We start from the raw sequence: 22,191 nt of genomic DNA, 5'->3' as shown, positions 1-22,191 counted from the left end.
GGAGGGCTGCAGGTGGCCCAGCTTCTCTGGAAGCGCGTTTCACGGCGTTACGAACCCGCTTACTTGGCAGAAAAAAAAAAAAAATGCACCCGTCCCGTGAAATCCCACTGACCGCAGGGCTGCGGAAAGCTGCGAAGAAGCCGCCCCGGCACGGCTGACCGGCAAAGCGCTGCTCCCGTTAGATAAGAGCAGAAACCATTAGAAAAAGGGGAAAAAAAGGAAAAAAAAAAAAAAAGAAAAAAAAATAACGGCAGCCCGGCCGGCGGCCCCCGAGGGCTGCAGGTGGCACCGCCCCGACGGGCGGAGCGAGGCCGGGGGCGGCGCGCAGCGGGCGCGGAGCAGCGCGGAGGCTGAGCCTCCGGGCCGATTTTTCTTTTTTCTTTTTTTTGATTGTGTGTGTGTGTGTCCCCGATGTGTATTACCTAAATGGCTCGGCCCTTTCCCTTCTTGGAAATGATTTCCCGCTCCCATTGTGGCGAGCTTTGCCTCGCCTGACTCTTTTACGGCTTTTCTCTTGCTGATGGACTTGCCTTTGTGGAAGTTTCTCGGGCTGATTGTATTTGTTAATTAGTTGCTAACAGCATCGTAATGTGGGCTTGATGGATAACCGTGTCATTAGCGCTCAGCCCTGCAATTCACATTTCCAGCGGGGCAGGGGCTACCCCCCGGCGAGGCCGTGATTTGTAGCTGCAGCCCCGGCCGTGTGCCGGGCCCTTTTGCCGCCGGAGGTGCCGGGAGGGAGCCGCGGCCCCTTTATTTTAGGGGGGGAAGAGGTGGGAAACGGGCGGCCCCTGGTGCGGGGGGGCCCCGCGCAGCCACGGCGGGGCGCAGCAGGAGCATCCCCCGCGTCCCGGCGCGATGCTCGGCGCCACGCCACGCGTGGGAAGTACCCGCAGCCCCCAAAAACCCCAACCCCGACCCCGACCCCAGCCCGAGAAGCGGGGCCGGAGCCGCGGCTCCCGTCGGGGGGTGCCGCCCGCCCGCTCCGCCCCGCTCCGCCCCGCTCCCCCCGGCGGCCCGCCCCGCTCCTTCCCCGCCGGGGGGCTCGGCCGAGCCTGGGAGATGTAGTCCCGGCTCCCGGGCTAGCCGGAGGCCGGCGGGGCTTCTCCGGGGGACTACGATTCCCAGGCCCCCCTGCAGCTCGGCCGGGCGGCTGGAAGGGGCCGGGCTGTCAATCAGGGAGCGTCAGCGGGGGGAGCGAGCCGGGGATCCCCCCCCGCCCCCCCGCCCTCCTCCGGTCCCGCTAATAATAAGTGCTTGGGAGGCTTAAAAGCAGGGAGGCAAGTGTCATGCGGGAGCGCCGTAAGGGGGTGAGGTCCGGCTGAGCGCCCCGGCAAAACCGGGGAGGAGGGGGGGGGGCGGAAAAAAAAAAAAAAAAAACAACCCCCGGAGCCGGTTCGCGGGGAAGGGGCGAGAGGAGGGAGACCCGAGAGGCTGGAGGAGCCGGCAGCGAGGTGGCGATGAGGCGCAGGAAGATCGCGGTGGCTGCCGGCTGCTGCCTCGCCTTCCTGCTGGGCACCCTGCTCAACGTGCTCTTCATCCCCGGCTCCGAGCACCCCCCCCCGCCGCCGCCCCGCGACGGGGCGCCCCCTTCCCCGCCGGGCCCCCCCCCGGAGCCGCCGGAGGAGGAGGAGGAGGCCGCTGCCGCCGCTGCCCTGGCTCGGCAGCTCCAGGAGCGCTACGAGGAGGTGCTGCGCTACCGGCAGCACCGGGGGGCGGCGGCGGCGGGGGGGCGCCGGGCGCTGCGGCCCCGGGAGCGGCGCCTGATGGACCTGGCCCCGCCGCGCTCCTCGGCGGAGCAGCCGCGGCCGGGGGCGCCTCGGAGCCGGGCGGCGGCGGCGGGGCAGCCCCGGGGCCGAGCTTCGGGCGAGCTGTCGCTGGAGCCGCCGCTGCTGGGCTGTCGCGACATCCGCGACGTGAGCGGCGTGCAGTACCTGGGCTCCGGCTACACCAAGGCCGTGTACAAGGCGGTGCTCAACCGCTCGCTGGCCGTGGCGCTGAAGGCGGTGGATTTCGGCGGGCACGACGTCGCCCACTGCGTGCGGCAGTTCTCGGCGCTGGGGGACTGCTACCGGCTGGCCGCCTACAAGATCGTCAAGGAGATGATCCTGCTGCAGCGGCTGCGCCACGCCAACGTCCTGCAGGTAGGGCGCCCGCGGCCCCCCGCTCCTTCCCCGGGGGCGATCGGCCCCCGACGGGGCGCCCCCGAGCCGGGGCAGGGCGCAGGGACCGGCGCGGTCCCACCCCACCGACGGGTGTAGGGCCGACCCCGCTGCCGGCTTTCCTCCCTCTCGCTCTTCCCCGTGACTGTCCTCTCCGGTGGGTGAGGGCTTCGGAAGGACGGGGAGGTGGAAAAGCGCTGGCCACACGTGGGAATAAAAGGCCGCCGGGGAGGCAAGCCCGCTGCCTCCGGGAGGGGGTACCCCGACGGCGCCCGGCCGGGTCCTTGGGCTCCCGGCTGACACCGCTCCCCTTGCCCCAGACGCCGCGTAGTTGGGCTGGTAGGAGTCGGCGTGGAGCTCCGCGGGTCCATTCGGATGTAAATGCTGCCGTGGAAATTCCTCGTTGCGTTCCGCGTAGCGCGAAGGCTGCAGGAGGACAGAAAACGAGCGTTGGAGCAGGCGGTCTCGCAGTAGGCGCTTTTTGAACAGAATCGAGGAAAGGAGTTTTGTGTTTCTTCTTCAGCAGCAGCAGGAGTACCAGCTCCCCCACGAGAACTTCAGATCCCAGCGATCAAAGCTCTCGAGTTTCACATACTGCTCAAAGTGAGGGGAGTCGTGATTTACCCACGACAAGAAAATAGATATTAGGCTTGCTTCCTTCCTTCCTTTTCCTTCCTTCCTTCCATTTCCATATGCTTTCCCGTGCGGTGCCAGCTCTAACCAGTGCATAAAGACAATAAGTCCATCTACAAAAACCTGCGCTCCCAGTGAGGATGTGGTGTGCTCCTCTGTTGCTGTGATGAGTTTTGTCGGGTGCAGCCATCCCTACGGACTGAGTTGGTGGCAGGCGGTACGCCCCATCGTTGTAAAACCGAGGGGATTTTTCCCCGAAATTGTTCTCCTTGCTCAGTGCCAAGCGATTGGGGTCGAGGTGTGTGCGCTTTGAAACTCGCGGGTCATTTGGGTAGGCATCCGTGGCCACGCTGCGTTTTTTTCCGCGTCCTCCTCGGGGGTAAATCTCTGCTCTGGAGAGACTAATTTATAACTAGCTGCTGCTCCTTGCCCGTTGGACAGAAGGCGAGGTGCGGGGACCCGAAAAGGGGCGGCCGGGCCCTGCCGCAGGTGGGCTTGGAGCGGGGCTGCCGGAGGCGCCGGGGGGAGAAGCGCGCCCGGGCTCCCTGCTGGGAGAGCGCTGCAGCGGGCAGCAATCCCGCGTGCTCGTTAATTAGGGCTTCATACTTACATGCCACCCTGTTTAAAAATAGATTACTCTTAAATCAGAAACACGTTTTTTTTTCGCTTTCGTTGCGATTTTGTCGTTTTCTTTTTCTGTCCCCCCCCCCCCCCGGCTCCATCAGCCTGAGCAGCAAGGCAGCGCGGCGGGGGCGAGCGGGGAGCCCCCTAAATCACCGACCTTTCCCCTGGCCATATCTCGCTGTAGGGCAGCCCGAGGTTGCTGCGGTGTGAGCCGGGGCTGGCTGTTTGAGAAGACGTTACCTTGGAAGGACGCTAAAAAAACTCAGGTGGGATCTGGGCACGGTTGGGGCAGCTTTCTGGGCCGGGAATAGGTCTCTGGTGGCATCCTGGAGAGGTAGAAGGGGAGGAAAATGGGCACCGACGAGCAGCGGGAAATCTGTTGATGATGGCTGTGTTCAAATCTGAAAGGCGACGGGACCTGCTGGCCTCAAGGCTGAAACTCTCCTTGTTTTCAGCCGACCTAGGGCCCTGTTTGGGGTTAGAAATCACTGTCGGGGTCTGCGGCTGAGGGAGAGAAAATGGGTTCAGAAGCCAAAACCATCTCACCCCCTCTCTTCTGGCTTTTGACAAGGGCAAGCGCAGCCCGGGAGTTCACTGCCTTCACCCCTACCCCTGCGAGCCGCCCCCCGGCGGCTCCCCGCATCCCCAGGTACCAGCCAGATGTTCCCAACAGCTGGCAGGGGGCCGCCACCCCCAAGCCAGCCCGGTTCGGCTCGGCTCAGGGCAGGATGGGGACTGCTCCCTGCCCGCCCGCTGCCACCTGCTCGGGGGCCAGGGCTATTTGGGGGAATGTGTCGGTGAGTTTCTCGTGCTGGAAGGGAAGTTTCGTGTAGGTTCTGTCCGAGGAAAGGGGCTTTTCCTGTAAATCTCTGGCAGCTGACAGCCTGAAGTGTAGTTTGTAAGATAACAGACTTGTTCTTTACTGTCTCAGCAGTTCCCATTCTGGCCTGTCTCTTGTCAAAATCAGCTTTTTTTTTTTTTTTCTTTCCTTCAGCCATCCTTTTAAAACACTTGATTATTGTACGATATACGATGGGGGGGGGGGAAGAGCTCTTTCCAGAACGTACCACTACCTCCAGACAACATGTTGACATATCCACCGTGCCCTCCGCCTGGGGATGGAGCCAGATGTGTCAGCCCCAGCAGATGTGGTGAATCAAGTCCATCCAAAGAAAAAACGGCGAGAGGGAGAGTGGTTTCGCACCGGGCAGTGCCGATGCAGGGGCAGCTTGCTTTCCTCTCTGCTTCTACGTGCTCTGCTCTTCCCCAAAATCCCTCTCCCCTCCCGCTGAAGCATCCGTGCCCCGCTGCAGCCGCTGGGAAGCGCAGGTGCAGGCTGCGGTGGAAATGCATTTACCGGGGAGCAGGGAAGGGAGGGGTGTTCGTTAAGTTGATTTTCTAACGAAGGGCATTGGGGAAGAGGGGGAAGCGGGTCACTGATTTATTGTACCAGAGGATTTAGCGGCCCGCTAATTGCTTTGCAGTCGCTCCGTGTCAAACGCGGTGCCTGAGCTCTTCCTTTCCCCCCGTGCTGCGGTTTCTTTTCTCGCGAAGTTCAAATGCTGCTGCCCGGAGCCCGGCTTTCCGTGCGTTTAGTGCGAAAGATGATTTAGTGCGCTTTAATTCCTCCCTGCCCGTATTGGAGGAAGGCAAGAAAATCAAACCATTTGCAGTTAATTCCAAACAATGGGCGCGATTGTAAAGACACAAAGGCAGTGTTTGATTTGCTGTAATAATGTAATTATAGCCCCGGAGTATCAGAATTAAGGGTGCTGCCATTCATGGGCAGAAGCTATTCTTTGGAGGAATTCTTTCCTCCTTTGCATTGCTGAAGCAGAAGAGCAGGGAAGGAAGGTTTGAAACTGCAGACGTTTGGAAAAGTGCAAGCTTATTTTTTTGACAGCTATTTATCAGCACTTCTCCCGAAGGCTCGCAATGATTCATTTAGGAAGGAGCTACCACTTTCTTAAAAACAAACACAAAAGCTCAACGGAAAGTGCTGGCTTTGTCTGAAGACAATGGGAGAAAACAGCTGCTAACACATCCTGCAGTTTGCTGCCTGCGCAGGCAGGGCCGTTTCGTTTGGCTTATTTAGCTCTCCTTTAAGGTTAACGTGAGCAGTGGAATACTGAGATGGCATCAACGCTGTCACCAGCCGGCTTCCGATGTCAAAGCAGTTCCTATACGAATTGATTCCGTTCCGACTAGTGCATTTGTTACTGATTGATTTTGAACGGCCCTGATTACAGAGAGAATATTTATCGTCCTAGAAAATTCACTGAATAAAATAACACTAAAAATAACACGCCACTTGCTGTTGCCGAGCTCAGTAGCACTTAAGACGTGCTAGCTGATCATATTTTTAAATACCTAATTTAAAATCTGATTTTCTTCTCCTTACAAGTGATAATTAACAAATTTTTTACCCTGATGGCTTCCCTATACATATGCATGGTCAGTGGGATAGGGCACAGTCTTATTTTTAGCATGAGAATTCAAGTGGCGAAGCTTTGTATAAAGTTTGCTTATTCCAGGTGGAAGTAGACAGTCTTTCCAAGTGTGAAGAAAGTCAATATACAGTTAATTTCCAGAGCAAACACGTTTGCATAGGAAAGACTCTTGAAGGGTCTGGTCCTTCATGGTCTTTCTTGCATGACTCCGTTGTTTTCACAAAATGCAGGGGGAAGGGGACATCGAGCCATGAAGCCACGGTGAAAACAGCTGCTCAGGGACCTCTTCCCTGTCACCTGCGGGTGGGCACCACGTCCCCTTTGTGGTGCCAATGGTGCAGGAAGCCGGATGACAAACCTTGCTGCCATGGTGCAGGATGCCCAGCCACCGGCCTGTTATTTGCAGCTGGCTGGAGCTTAACCATGGGAGATCTGGGGATGGCTGGCCTGGCTGCTGCTGCCAAGTGGTGGGTGACTGACTGGGGCTTTCTCAGTTTGGGGTGAGGCTGCAGAGTGTCTCAATTGCTGGCAGCATACCTAATGGGAATTAACCTTCCAATGTGGGGCTGAGATTTTTTTTTCCTCTAATGCTTTTTTAAAGCAGCTCCTTTGAGCTGCTCTTAGGACATATTGACTAAAGTGAGGCCACTGCACACGATGGCAGACCAGCCTGACGCCATCCATTTAACTACAGTAGGATCGGAGGATCTTCAGGCCCTGGGCAGGCCGAATCCTGGTGAGGTGGCTGGGAGGTTCCCACTGCTGCTCACCACCTCCTTCTCCTTGGAAAGCTGCTGCCACTGCTTCATCCCAGCAGGGATGGAGCTGCATCGTGCCCTGTCCTCTCAGTGTCACTGCTTGCCATTTCCAAGGCGTGCTTGGCAGGAGACGAGGCCTCTAAGTCACTTGGGCGTCTTTTGAAGTCGTTGGTGTTGGTCGATTTGGGATGTCAGCACTGGACATTTGTATGGGTGGAGAGAGAAAAGCAGGCAGTGCCACCTACTGATGGCTCGGTGGAGACAGCTGGCTGCCGCTAACACATGTCCCCACAGCCCCAAGGAGCTTGGGGTGGAGTGGAGAAGGGCAGAGGGAGCAGACAGATGCGGTTTGGCGAGGAAAGAAGAATTACACAAAGTGCTTCTTTATTGCAAGACTGCTTCCCAAACGGCCCAGATGTTATCCTGCACTTTTAAGAGTGAAGAAAGGATCTGTTAACAAGAACACCAGAGCTGCTGGAAGCACAGAGCTGATACAATTGCAGACCAGCTCTAACCGTTCGTGTCACTGTAAGGCAAGCTGTACGTCTTGACACTCGAGTCGCCAAAACCCATCTTTTCCCATTGAATTGCATGGGATGGCAGAGGTTGTTCAACTTGCAAAAGCTGTTGGCAGGAAGGGATTTCCATAAGGCAAGAGCACATGCCGCCAAATTAGTTAAAAGGGCTACATCCTCCTCACTCACTTTTGAAGACTGCATTCATAAAACTAATCCCAATCATTTGTTGAATGATTTCTATGATTGCCTCTCTGTTTTATGTGCCATGTAAATCATTCCAGAAGACTCTGGTTTGAATTTCTGCCTCCTTTATGGGAGCTGATGACTTGCAACCTCATCCGGTTTCCTTCAGGGGAGCCCAGCACTGTTCCTTCAGCATGGTGGTGTGGGGAGATGGGTGGCCACCGCTGGGCTTTCTGGATGTGGCCAGGTTCTCTCTGGCTGCTCGCCTTTTTCAGAGGAGTGGCAGGGAGTCAGCAAGGCCACTCTACCCTTGGAATAACCTGCCCTGGAAATCAGTTCTGACGGGGGTGGTGCCACCTGAATTGCAAAGCAAAGCGTGTAGTTTTTGCAGTTTTTGTCTCTCCCCACCCCAAATAAGGGGTAGCTAGGTAAGCTAAGTATTCATGTTCCTTTTCTACTATAGACAGTGAGTGCAAGATGTAGGAGGTATAAATAACTTGCTCAAGGTAACATATGGAATCTGTCTGAGCTAAAGACTTAGACCACCCCAGATTCCTGGAAAACCTGTGCTTGCCAGCCCTTTGCTTGCTGCAAGGACATAGAGAGTGTTGGTGGACCCACGCCTCAAAGTGCTGCATCCCTGGTTTATGAAGTACCTGTGTCAGATATGCATGCTCCCCCCCCCCCCCCCCCCCCCGGTCTTTTTCATGGGTTTTTACACACATGCAGTCATCTGCTAGCTCAGATGGGTGCCCTGTGGTATCTTAACTCCCATTGCAATTTTTCTTTTCCGTGATGGGCATGCAAAGCTTGACAAGAACTGGTTCTCATGAGCACTATGCTAATACTAATATTGACTCTGGACTAATTTTGAAGGAGCTGTTATTTTTCATCATGCTCAGCTGAACCAGTTAAGTTAGGTAGTAGACGCTGAACGTGCATGCTCTGTATCATTTTTGGCCACATTTGGATCAATGGATTTTGGACAGAGTTGATTTTTCCTGGACTGTATAGCTACAGATAGACCCTAAGCTAATTTTAAAACTCACCGTGGCAAAGTACACAGTGATATGCCTCAGACACCTAAGAAGGAAGAATTGCACAGGCAGGTCTAATGAATATGCCGGCAAGTCAAGCTTTTCTGAACACACAGTGCACAGAGATTGTTTGATAGTTTTGTAATGCAAAATAATGTCATAATTAAGGGTTAAACTTCTGGGGCAGTGGAACTGAATGCAGCTGCTGTGGATGGAGGTCAGGGTAGATTCTGGTCTGGCTATTTACAAGATAATGAACTGCGCCTCCAGTGATATCAGCGCCTTCCCATTGAAATTGTGGTTGTATGAGTGATCTATTTGTCTTCACTGGAAGGCTTTACAAGAGTAGACTACTTGTGTGACTAAATATTTGCAGGGTTGGGCCTTGAGCTTATGCAGTGCAATGCAAATTCAAAGTGCTATAAATGTTTTTAGTAGAAGAATTTTCCACTTCAGGCTATAAGGAAAGCAGGGAGAGTAAAAGGGAGATAACGTTACTAAATCCTAAGATTATAACCAGTATAATATATGTCAGATGAGCAGGTATATACAGATACGTATACACACACATACTTACAAAATATATAGAGGTATCTGTGGATATACCAGTAGATACGGTCAGATATACAAATGTGTGTATTTCTAAATAATGCATTCCAGTTTTTCTATTAATGTACTTCCATGTTTAGTAACAGAACCAGGTATGGAATTCCTGTACCTTCTAGCTCTTCTGAGTTCAGTGCTATTAATAATAACACATTTATAAATAAAAGCCTAGGCAGAGCTGTGAATTTAGAGTTAATATTTAAAATTTGCCCCTGCTTGCTGTCAGTTTCAGTGTCCAGCAGCAGCAGCAATTCTGCCTCTCAGCTTTCAGCATACAGTTTTTGTCCCAGTGTGCGATGGTCCTGAGTGATGTTGAGCATTCTCAGTATAAACGTCTTTTTCAAGAGAAGCTCATTAGGACTTGATTTCTAGATTTCAATGAGGAAAAGGAATTAATTTCTCATGCATCTCTATGTATCCCATAACAGCAAGGTTGGCATTAGATTAAAATTTAATGTAAAGGTTAAGACTTCAAGGGAACTTATCCTTTTTTTTAGGGAGAGGCATGTTACAGGTTTGTAAATGCTTTTGGGCTGAGCAGGGGTAGCAAATACATATTTATGTAAATATAGATAAATATAAATATAGAAATGCAAATAGCATGCATATATATTATATAGAAAAAATGTCTATATATGTACACACAAAAAATATATATTTTTATATGTGTGTGTACAGTCAGCTATAGATAGAAGCATTTAAAACCTTGAGCGATCACTAGGTCTTAGAGTGACATAAACGTCTCAGATCATGTATTGGTAAATCCTGTGTCGTGCTCTTCAGGGATTGTCCCAGTGCTCCAGGAAGGAAAGGTGAATACAGGAATTGGTTGAGTCAATAGGATTATGTTCATTTTGATAGCAGTGAAGCGGCAAGAGCTTATAAAGTCTGCCTTTCTCGTTTTTACATGTAGCAGCCCAAAGAAACAGCTCGTCAAATGGTTACCAGTGTCAGTGGGAGTTTTTATTTCCCCAGGGCCCCAAGTCACTGCAAAATGTAATCTTGATGCAACCAGCATCATTAGGTAACCATGCATCTCTTTGTTTTGGAAAACAGAGGCTGTGGAAAGTGTTGGCTGCTGTTGTTCTTCGTAAAAGTGAGATTTATTTTTTTTTTGCACTTTTCTACTGTGAGTTTGAGCAAGTCCTTCTTGAAAGAGATGAGAACTAAGTCTCCGGAAATTGCTTCTGGTGTAATGCAGTTGAGCCTGTCACTTGTATTACTGCTGGCAGAGGTGGCCTCCAGGTTATGGCTCCTGCAGTGGAGAAGAGCTTGTGTTTGATATGGGAAAGCAGGGAAAATTTCCTTTGTTTTCTAAAAAAAAAAAAAAAAAAAAAAAAAATCATCTAAAAACTGTGATCACAAAGGGCTGAAAACTAGGAAGGCATAGGAGGAGCTATGCATCCTGACCTGGGAAGAGTGGAGCCAGCAGGGACCTCGCTGGGAGGTCACTGGTGGCATCTGTCCTGGCTGAGCACCTTCAGTTCGTGACGCATAGCACTCTGGCTGAGGCTTTGCCCTGGTGTTTATTTTTCTGAAAGCCCAGTGAGGGTGTCTACGCTGATGCAGGAGGGTCTGTTGTTTGCCTATACTTACCCCACTGATGACAGCTTAATAAGCTCCTTTATTTTGTGTTTTTATTCAGTAAGCTTGTCGGCTTTTGTGCAGGGCCTGACCTCTGCTTTTGCCTCCCCCACTGGCTTGCCTGAGAGGGGCACCTCTGTCCCTGTCCCACGTCGGGCTGTGGAGGGAGGTGAACCCGAGCCGGGTGGCTGTGGGCTCCTACCCGGGGGCCCTATAGCTTCCTGGGGGCTGTCCCCATATGGCTGCAGCCACTGAGGCCTGTGGCAGCACCGGGTGCATGGAGGCGTGCGGGATTGGGCCTGTGTGGCGAGGAAACCCAAACAGTTCGGGAAGAATGCGGTGAATAGAACTGCCCTAAATGAGTTACGGCATGTGATGTGAGAACAGTTAAACATTTCATATCTGGCTTCCATTTTTCTAAACAGAAAGCAAGGCATCCCGATATTGTGACTGTTTGCTATTAGATTCTACACAAAAATATATTGGGGTGGTGTTTAAATGCAGTGACTTGATATGTCAAAAAGATGTGGGATTGTATTTCTTTCCACTCGTTTAATTGGAACCATGCTGCAAAGGCGTATGAAAGCCATCACTCTAATATATCTAAAGTGTAGCTTTGCGACACTGAGACTGACGTCCGGCCTAACGGGATTTCAGATAGAGGAGATATTTTGGATCATCTTCTGCTTCCAACTATATTCAGCTTCCCCATGTGGTTATTTTTCTTGTTATTCTATGCATCTGGCTCTCTGTTTCTTACTTCACTGTCTGGAACACAAGCCATTTTGTCTCATTTCAGACCTTAAAATGGATTGGACAAAAAACAAAAAGGAAAAAAAAAAAGGGTTTTGGGTAATACCTCTCTATGTGTTGTGTCTGTGTACTAATAAGCCAACTTCTGAAATGAATGGTCTAAGAAGTACTGGAGCATTTTGCATCTATATATATATTCTGTATTTTGTAGCGTCTGTGTTCTGGGTGGTGGTTCATCAGGAGGGGATGAATGTAACCATTTTAGATGCTTAATTGGCTGTTGGGACATGCCCAGTTTGTAATCATGATAATTGCACATACAAATATGACCATGTAATTACATGTGCATTTTTGCATTTAGTTTCAGGACTTCATTTTGAAAAAGTATAAATGTGGCCCAATAAATCCTTTATATCTCAAACTTCTGTGCTTTTATAACTCTGTATAATTATATAATAACACTGCATCTGGAGAGGTTTCACTTAAGTAAAAGCAATAAAGAGCTCAGGTTAGATTATATATTTTTTGAATTAGACCTACATGAACTTACTCAGCGCTGTGTTTTTAGCTGTAAGATTGATGAAGTTCAGCAGTACTTGCACAAGAAATTTTTTTTTCTGAGAATAAAGAACCCAAACTGGACCAGCTCGTTTAAGCTTCCACAGTGACTGAAATGATTAAGTGGGCAATAATATAGTAAAATATACCCCAAGCACTCAGATACTCAGACAGTGAGGACTTCTGCCAAGGTACAAATTGATTACCCAAATGAAAGAAAGACTTTAAAGCAAAGTTCCAGCTCCCTGAGAACGTCTAAATTTTTATAACTATGGGAATTCATGGATTGAGATAAAATACATACACATAGGTACTGTAATTGATTTCTACTTTTGTGATCATCTGCACATAAATAGATAATAAGAATGATTTCTCTATTTTGTTTGTATGGGCATGTGTATATATATACGGTATTTTTTTAATAGTTCAATTAATGTATAATTTCTGCTTGTCTTCCTTATTTCTATTCATGGAGTAGTTTTCACAAATATTGAGAGTGGTTAAGGAAGACTGGTAACTCTTTGGTATTCACTGTTACCGTGAATCAACATTTATTGAGGTACTGTTGTTTCCCAGTCTGTATCCCTCATTTCCCTGGTGACTTTTTTTCCCAATGGGTAGTATTGTGTACTACAGACAAGAGCTAATCTCTGCAGATGATAGAGGAACAAATGTTAGATTCTGACACTCTTAAGTGCGATTTTTGTCTGCCCTCACACATGAAAGAAGAGAAATACCTAGTAAAAATTGCACAGTCCAGCTCATGATCCCTCCATGCTGAAAATTTTGTAATTCTCTGAGAAACAATATATAGTGTGTTAAATATTTTCATTTCCATTTTTTTTAATTCAGAAGGTTTAAGCAGACTTGTGCCGTTGTGATCATCTGTGATTGCACACACACATTTCTAACTTCTGAATATAAGCTGCACAAAAATTGTGTCACAGATGGTAAGGAACAAACTCAAGTCCCATATGAATGGCTCTAGCTTAAAAAATTATTGCTGTTGCAGTTGTTGTCATAGCTGGGGCAGTGAAGAGAAAGGTCTGTTTTCCTATTTCAAATGTTCCTATCAGCATCCATCACAAATCCTCTGTTCTGCATCGATGCCAAAATCTTTTTGGCATGTTTTAGGATAAAATCTTCTAGCTCTTTTTTGTTTAGGTTAATGTCCGTGTTTAAGCAGCTGTTTTGAAATACAGTGCCATTTTTACACCAAAAAGAAAAATTGTTTACTTCACTTGCATTTTTGGAACACTTTTTTTCGTTTAAATGCAGACAGCTATAGTCAGAGCTAGCAGTGTGGTTCCTAACAAATCATGTATTTGCTGACTTTAGCCTCTCTCTTTGCTTTTCTGTCTGTGAGGGTCACTAGTTGTAGGAATGTGCTCAATACTCAAACCTGCTCGCAGTGGCAGCTGCCAGCCTCAGCCTGCTCTATCCAGTGGCTGCACTCACTCTTCTGGCTCTTGGCTTTCCTGCTGGATTTGCTCTGTTTGCTGTTTGGATGAGCCTGACTTCTCTGGGGCCGTATCCACATACTCCCAGCTCACAGGAGACCCTTGTCAGCTTCCCTTTCCAAACCTTCTTGGTTTGGAAAAAGAGATTACTCAGAGAAAGCCAGGGATGAATAGAACCAGGACACTTTTAAAAGCGTCCTTTAAAGTGCTTTTTTCCCCACACAGACTCTTTTACTGTAAGGTATATTTGACTGGGGGCAGAGATTACATTTAATTTTATTTCATGTGCATTCTGTTCTGGCTGGAAAGTTGCAATCAGATCCTTATCAGTCTCCTTTAACTGCCTCTCTGCCAGGGATTGGCAAGGAGTGCGTAAAAGCCTGTCCCCATAGCTGTGTGAGACACTGTCCCACTCCATATAAAGCAAGAAATTGCTTCCCCACAACCTTTAAATGTTCTTCTTGGGCAATTATTTGTGCAAGTGAAAATTAATCATTCGGATGCCCTTGGAGAGTAAATGCAAGAAGGTGCTGCTGGAGCATGGCCGAAATTGCCATTTAAATTCTTTTAAATTGAAGGATCTGCTGGCAGGTACTGTTTTGGAATATTTGCCCTTCTTTAATGGTACTGCACATGAAAGTCCATCAAGTATTGCAAGAAGCAGTTTCTGGCTGGCAAAAGATAAGTTCTGGCATTTCAATTGCTTTTCAAGCTGTGTTTCATTGAAATACACGTTGCCACTATGTGCACAAATAGTAGTCCTATAGAAATGTAATTAAAAGATATTTTGTGATGTCTTTTAAGCACTTATTTAAAGAAAAATTAAGAATCTAACTTATTTAGTCAGGTATTGCGTAGGATTACCTAATTTTCCTCTCATAAAGTTCTGTTTCTGCATTAATGGACTTTTTTTTTTTTTCTTAATCATTTGTTGGGATAAAATCCTGTATGGAAGGGTGTGCAGGGGCCACTTTGCTTGCCTTGAGCTGTGTGATGCCCACAGAGGCTGCGCTAGCTAATCAGGAACTTCCTTTGGGGGTTTCAAGGGAGTGTTCCTCAAATGAGAGGATACAAAAGCTATTGGGGAGGACTTCAAGGCGATTAAATGCCTTGTAAGACATGTTTATTTTGCACCTCATCCACTGAGAAACGTAAAAGCGTGCCAAGATATGTTACACTTATACTGCATCGTGATTTTTTTTCAGCTCTATGGCTATTGTTACCAAGATAGCAATGACATCCCAGACACACTGACGACCATCACTGAACTAGGCTCGCCTTTAGAGATGATTCAGCTTTTACAGACTTCCTGGGAAGACAGATTTCGAGTAAGTAACAACTGCTCTTTTAAAAGGTCTTTTAAGAGAGTGATGAACATCCAGCATGAAACAGAGGGTATGTACAATGCAGTATAATTCACATTTATTAAGCATTTGCTTTGCTTGTGATTACATCTTGGTTTAGAAACAAAATTTAACACTCCCTTTCTCTAGTGTTTAAGATGTTGTGCTATTTTGTCTCTCGATGTTATCTATTTGTAGCTGGTATATGCTATTTATATTATATCTGTAAATGTTTCTTACTTTCTAAAGCTTGAGGCCCAGCAGTTTTGGCGTTGAGCATAATGCTCTGCAACTGGAATTTAAACAATAGAAGTATGCTACATTTCTACCCTGATCATTATCCTAGGTTGATTTTATAATTGTTTTCTACTACTTCCTGTTCTGTTTGTCTTTTACTGGGGGAGAGTAAAATCAATGTACACAAATCTGAAAGCCAGGTTGTCCACCACGCTGGCAATTTACCATGAGCACGAAGGTCACACTTAATTTGTCCAAAATGAAGCCAGACTGCAGCAATGCTTTGATCAAGACAGTGCTGTCTCAATCATTGTATACTGAAATGTGTAATCGGCTGAGGTTAACTCCCCAAGAAGTTTCAAGGCAGAAGCAGTTTTCATCTAAAACACTTTGGGCTGTATGGCTACATCTGTACCAGAAAATGAAAAGTGCCCCTGACTCTGCTTGGGGACTAACCAGCGTGCTACAGCCCGTATCTGTACTATTAAATTTGGTGCTCTCTCAAGGGTGTGTGGCTATGTGCAAGATATCTATCAGGCATGGTCTTTGGCCATGCTGCCTTCCGAATTATGTCTGGGAAAGGCAAGGGAGCTCAACTTCAGCTCCCTCTTCCTGGAAGAAATACATCTGTAATAAATGTTTCCCTTAGCGTGGATATTTCTGAGCAAGCATTTGCAAAGGTAGGTGAAGGTGTGCTGTCTTAGATAATTTCATGCTCAGTAGCTTGTCTAGGTCTCAACTAACACAGAGAAGAAAGAGGAAATAAAATCATATCTTCTTGATACGTGAGACATATTGGTGGCCAGGTCCTGAAAAGGGCTAAATAAATGGCTTGACTTTATCCCTACAAATAATTTCCTGGTGTTGGAGGACTGTGAAGCAAGCTTTGTCCCCAGGGCAGCACCGCTCCCCTCAGCCGTTGTGTGATGCAGAGCACAGACTTCACTTGTCTGCTCGAGGCTTGTTGTACAGAGGTTTTCGCACTCCAGACTCCCAATAGGTATGCAGGCCATCAGTCCACAGGGGGTCAGCCTGGTCAGAGAGCCTGCCAGCGCAGGACCAACATCTCTTTGGTGTTTGAGAAAAGGTGATAATTTCAGACAACAACCTGTATTTTTACTCAAGCTAAGTTCTGGCTTTGCTGGCAGTCAAAGCTATGTGTATTATAGGTTAGTTTTGGCTAGATGCGCCTTTATATACAACGTATTGTGGGATAGCGTGTGCAGGAATTTGGTGTACTTCCAGAGGGAGGAAAGGAAGGTCAGGTCTGGCATCTCATCTCTATGCTTGTATTCATTTACACTACAGGCATCGCCATGTAAACTTTGGTATCATTTAAGTAGGATAAAATCGTTCCAGTCTGGTCAAGCAGGGAGGTGATTATGGAAGTGTGGGATAGTCCTAATGTCCCACAGACATGCGGTCTGTGAGGTGGAACTTCAGACATGTTCAGCCTCTGCATTCTTATGAAGTATGTGTTTAGGTGCTCCTCTGAGCATATCATTTATGCCCTGAGATCGAATTTTGATTTGACTACTTCAATATATGTGGCCTTGGCAGTGTATTTTACCAAAAACAAAGATTATATATAAACAACAAAAAGCTTGCTCGACCGAATAAGACCTGTTATTAGTGTAATACATAGAATAAAAATTCCAGTATTTAACTGTGTTCACATTAATGCTACTTTTGCATTAATATATTATGTAGTGGATTTTAAAGGAATGCATGAATTGGAAACAGTACTTTGGTAAGGGAACTGAGTTCAGCATTCATTAAGTTTGCTGTCTGATAATAGTTATTCGAGCTCCCAACTTGCAATTAAAAAGTGCAGTGTCAGTGCAGAGCTCCTACCCCAGCCTCAAAATGGCATGTGAGGGTCCACCGTGACAGACGCTCACCCTTAGAGCTACAGAGGAGCCATGGAGCCGCTTGTTCTGGGTATTTGCTTCATTCTCCCCTGGAAAAGACAAACACGAGGGAAAACAGGAGACAACAATTACAATGGCAGCCAAAAGGCATGATCAATAGGGAGGCAATACAGACACCCTCTGCAGTCTGAGCCTGAGCTGCAGGAGCAGAGCACTTGGGCCAAAATCCCAGACCTGGAGTTTGTACAGAGCAGAACTGTAGGCTGCATGGTCAGGACCTGTATGTAATGTGTTATTAAAAGTTAAGGCTTTTATTTCTATTAAAAGTAAGAATAGCAACAATGAGCCATGCCTCATGAATAGTGTGGGAAAGCACTGGTAAAGAAGCTTATTTTTGTTTCAAGTCTCCAAGGGCTTTACAATCAACTATGTTAATCCTATGAAAAATACCTTAGTTGCAACGTTCAGTGTTGAGGATAAGTTATAATGCCCATATTAAGTCATGTATTTATGAATCTATCTTCAGCTAAAGGAGTTTCATTTATATACTTTGTACTGAGAAAATAACACAAGGTACTCATGTTTTTGTATTTCAGATATGTCTCAGCTTAGTTCGGCTTTTGCATTATTTGGCTCACTCTCCTCTTGGCTCTGTGACATTGCTGGATTTTCGCCCTCGACAGTTTGTGATCGTGGATGGGGAGCTGAAGGTGACAGATCTAGATGATGCCAGTATTGAAGAAAGCTCTTGCACCAGTAACAGTGACTGCTTTATGGAGTTCCCTGCAAGAAACTTCACTCTGCCTTGTTCTGTTGAGGGTCGGTGCCAAAACATGAATGAAAAGAGGAATCTCTACAATGCTTACAGGTACCTGATCAGTTTTCTATAAGGTAAAATGGAATTAAAAATGGGTAAAAAGCCTGCAGCAGCATCTATGGTTATTCACATCAATAAATACATTTTGTCTCAGATCCATTATCCAAGATCTATGAATAATCGTTTCATTTGGGAAAATACCATAACATAGCATTTATACTGGGAATATATTTGCATGCTTTGAGTGTGATTCACCACTTAGTCTAATTTTATGTTGGTTTAATTCCACTGAGTTCTTCATACAAGTAGAGGTTTTTATGAGTACAACCGAGGTGCTTGTAGAGATGGGGGCCCATTAACTCTGTAGTGAGGCAATTCTCACTGTTGTTCTCTGGTGTGAGTTAATAAAGGTTATCACACATTTTTTACCACCAGTTTAGGAAAGGGCTGGCTTCAGAGGCAGAGTGAGAGTTCAGCTGTCATCTTGCACTTTGTCTCGGTGCTCCCCTGCCTTGCAGGAGCCTGCCTTTGGTAGGGTGATAACAGTCCCCAGTGCCACCATGCTGGGCAGGGCTCCGTGACATGCTCGTAGTGTCTACAACATGGGAGTGCAGAGGTGACAATTCATGCTGGACCACTCAGCTGCATGGAAGAAAGCATTTGGCTGAAGCATCCATCTTCCATGTTTAAGGGAATCCAGATACGAGGATGGAGGATCTCAAAGCAATACCATAATGGTGTGCTCATTTCTTAGACTGACTTCCCTTTCAAGTATCATGCCATTCACTCCTTGCCAGACCACAGCGAGGAGACTCTTCTCCAAAGAGAGTCTTCTGCTTTGGTCCCAGGGTGCTTACCAGCATGTGTGTTGCATTAGCTGACCACACTGAAATGGGCTGCACCACATGACAGCCATCTGCAGTTGTGCAGCGCAGATTTTAGTGTGTCCTGCAAAATTTTCCGTTTCCATTTGCTTGGCTTAAAGATCCTGCTTAGCTAGCTAACTTTTGGTTAAGACCATTTTACTGGTCTGGCTAAGAAACCTTAAATAGGCATCAGTCCATCGCAGACTTAAATGGAGATATGTCTGCGGTGTGGTGGGCTTGGGGCAGGTTGCTGGCCTCACTGAAGGAAGCAGTCTTTTCCTATTACAGCTCTTCACATTTCCTTTGAACCGCACATCAGCATGCAGCACAAAGTATCCCGGTGGTTTCAGTCCCTGGTTTTACTTCATGTGATGGAGACAATCGTTTTTTGTTCAACAGCAGATTCAGGCTATAGGAGGCTGCAACTGTCAATGATGAAGCATTGGCTACAGACCCTATGCACTTGTATTAGAAGGCAAAATCTTTAATTGATTAGGTGTAGGCTACTAGATTCCATATTTTCATGCACTCTGTGGCTGTATGGGTGGAAATTAAGAGTACTCTTTGCCTATGCTCAGCAAAAGGGTTCCTTGAGCTGCTGTTAGGCAGAAGTCAAAAGTACAAGTCTGTCAAATAATGCATAAAAACCTTGTAATTTTAAAATATAGTAGGCCTTAGCCTTGAAAAGATAATTAGGCTACCTACTCAATTTCTTTAAATAAATAATTAAAAGAGAGGAAATATTTTGGGAAGAAAAAACTCTACAAGCCTTGGCCTGTCTTAATTTTCAGATGGTTACCTTCTGTCATAAACATGTCTCTATGGGTTTTCCCCCAAATGTCCAGGGGAAAAATCCTAAAAGCACTGAATAGTTTTAAAAGTAAGGATAATTAATATTTTGAACTATTGACCAACAGCTGAGATGAATTCTCCATCTCTGACAATTCTTAAATTAGGATCAGATAGTTCTCCAAAGAAAAAAGAAATGAGGAAAAGGCTGTAGGAGCAGATTGAAAGGAATCTGACAGTCTGTGTTAGGCAGATCACAAATGATGCCACTGACCCTACAATCTATGAATAACAAATGTTCATGTAATCAAGTTGTGCAGGCGCCAGTGCCTGTACACTTCTGAATTTCACATGTGGGTGTTTGCATTAGGACAAGTTGTATAGCCACAGAAAAACAGTGAGCTCCGCAACTTGCATCTATTTGGCATTTAGGAAAATAACTGGCAGCTACCAAGTTTTTGCATAGAGCTGTTCACAATCAATTGGACTCTGCTTATGGGTACTCTCTAAGCAGAAAAATGAGGTTAAATTTGCTAGATAAATTGTTCGTTACAAATGTGATGTTGCTCTTTAGAGTTCCATGTCTATTTACATTGGCTGTTTCATACTCATGGCTAGGAAAACCTACCTGGGGATAATCCTGCTTGTGAAAACCATAAATATTATTTTTGTAAGGGATTAAAAGGGATTTAAAATCTCAAGGAAATATTAATTGTGTAAGTGAACTATGTCAGCTCAATAATACCTCTGTCTGCGATCAATTTTTGCTATCAGTAACTCGATTTTTTAATTTGTGCTTGTGTAAGACATCTGCTAGTCTTGCTCCTGAGTATGAGTCACTGTAGGTTTCTGTTTGACAATGTGGTCTCTGTATATGAAAAAACGTTTACTTTGCTTTGCAGGTTAGATGTAAAGCAGGGCAATTTCCCAATTGTGTTACTGTTCTGCTCATTACCTAATATTTATGTCTGATAGTTCTGTTTATATTGTCAGATCCTGAACTGTCCATCTCTATCTTACGTTGCTATGACACTGAGTTTGCAATGGTTAGTAATACTGGAAGAGTAATAGAAATTTAAAGGAACAATGTGTAGTTAAGTATACTTCAGTGATGTGAAATAAAGGCATATTGTTTTTCTGTCTGTAATTAAAAATATTAAAACGGAGAGTATACATCCAAATACGGCTATCCACATGAATGTGTCTTGAATTTAGATAAATGATGAGGACAGAGAAGACGTTCTGAATTGCAGTGGCACAGAAACAACAGGTTTTCTCCTGACTGTTAATTTTTACAGTCTAAAAACGCTAGAAAAGAAAATAAGTCAGTTATTTGAAATGAGCAGAAATCTGATTTATGCACTTTTAAGCCTTGAAAAAACCCCGAGGCTTGTGAGATTCATGGCATCCTTGTAGCATGTCAAGGTACAGGCAGCTTTGCAAAGAATCACAATCCATGAGCCTTCACAGCAAATTTCTGCATTAACGGAACATTTACACATAGTTACAAGGCAGCCTTGTACATAACAGCATGGTCTAGGTATGCCAGACAGCTGTGTGAATACTCTCAGCTATGTATTTATTTCACTATAGAATATGATTATGTTTCCTGTATAGGTCAACAGCTTACAAGCAATAATAATTTTATTCCTGATGTTGTTTGGTAGTTATCGCATGTTTGTAATCTCTTTATTTCTCAATATGGATTACTTTTCCTTTGCAGGTTTTTTTTCACGTATCTTCTGCCACACAGTGCGCCATCCTCACTGAGACCATTGCTGGATAAGATAGTCAATGCCACAGGTAATCACACTGAATGGGGTAATGCCAAATATTTCTCTTTTCAGTGTGAGTGTCACACGGGGGATGTAGAAGATGCTGTTTTTGTGTTCCCTGTAAGAGAATTAGATTATTTTTATATCCAGGGTAACTTTCCCCCCATAAGAGAAGGCAAGAAGGGCTCTATATACCAGAGAACTGTAAATTTTGAGGTTTTAACTACGCTTCACAGATGTCTGTGTTTCTTCCTGACACCTCTGCACAGGAGTGAATTGCATTAGAGCACAATTTCTGTGTTTCTTCCATCCCACAGGGAGAGCTCGGTCCTTAGTGTGGAGCTCCTTGTGGCATCTGGAGGAGTCCCTGCCTCTAGCAAGAGGAATTGTAATTATAAAGACACGATACTTCCCCGTTGCCAATGGTACTGTTGGTGCTTTTATACCTCAGAGGCCAGAGGCAAGTGAAATTACCATAGACCTTGACTAATAGCCAAGGTAGTGCCTGTGGGACAAGAGTAGCCACATGCGCCTGCAGTTCTGATTTGAGGGCTTTTGGTGCATTGTTCTAGGGGCTTTGTGTCTTGCACTGTGTGTATTCCACGGGGAATTATATGATGCCAGGCTATAACTAATTAGCAAGCAAATCCTTTGGAGTTCCCTGTATTGGCTGAGGTTCATCCCGTGCTGGGAGCTCACCACAGCGTTTTTTCGCCTGCAGGCCTGGGCTTCCCATCTGGACAAGCCAGCCTTTGACATGCCTAGCTCATGTCAGGTATGAAATCCAATTTGGTGGTCACTTTGTAGTAGCTAATAGACTTCGTGTCCACATCACAACATTGTCATGGAGTAGGGCACTGCTGGGCTCTGATGCTTAGGGCTTTATTTGAATGCAGCCTCTCTTTAACCTTGTGAAGGCTGCTTCTCATCTGAATCATGCTTTTTCTGTGCTTTTAAAGGAGAACTTCACTGGGGAATAGATGAAACAGCTGCTCAGTTAGAAAGAGTTTTGAATCTGTATAAGAGTGGAGAGTACCTACAGAACACCACCCGGATACCGAAAGCTGGTAAAGTATTCTTTCTTGAAACTTGAAAACAGAGACTCTGCTTTGTCTTGTATTTGAGGTTGGAAAGGGAAAATGTGCAGAAAACAGGGTGCTTACAGGC

General features: G+C 46.6%; 1 protein-coding gene across 2 annotated transcripts in view; it reads left to right on the top strand.

Annotated features, from left to right (window-relative positions):
* Positions 1–1,286: 1,286 nt before the first annotated feature.
* Positions 1,287–22,191, top strand: part of PKDCC (protein kinase domain containing, cytoplasmic) — a 33,885-nt gene continuing 12,980 nt past the window's right edge. The window contains exons 1-6 of one of the 2 annotated variants that reach the window (XM_083831448.1): positions 1,287–2,144; positions 14,532–14,654; positions 17,374–17,645; positions 20,973–21,052; positions 21,342–21,484; positions 21,746–21,963. In XM_083831448.1, the coding sequence (XP_083687574.1) occupies positions 1,461–2,144; positions 14,532–14,654; positions 17,374–17,645; positions 20,973–21,052; positions 21,342–21,484; positions 21,746–21,805 (1,362 nt within the window). In that variant the 5' untranslated portion in view covers positions 1,287–1,460 and the 3' untranslated portion in view covers positions 21,806–21,963. Of the gene's footprint in view, positions 2,145–14,531; positions 14,655–17,373; positions 17,646–20,972; positions 21,053–21,341; positions 21,485–21,745; positions 21,964–21,983; positions 22,092–22,191 lie in introns of those variants that run through there. The other variant, XM_083831447.1, reaches the window with a different exon arrangement.

This window comes from Anser anser (assembly GCF_964211835.1).
Source record: "Anser anser genome assembly, chromosome: 3".
Classification (NCBI taxonomy): domain Eukaryota; kingdom Metazoa; phylum Chordata; class Aves; order Anseriformes; family Anatidae; genus Anser; species Anser anser.
This window is presented reverse-complemented; position numbering and strand designations above follow the sequence as displayed.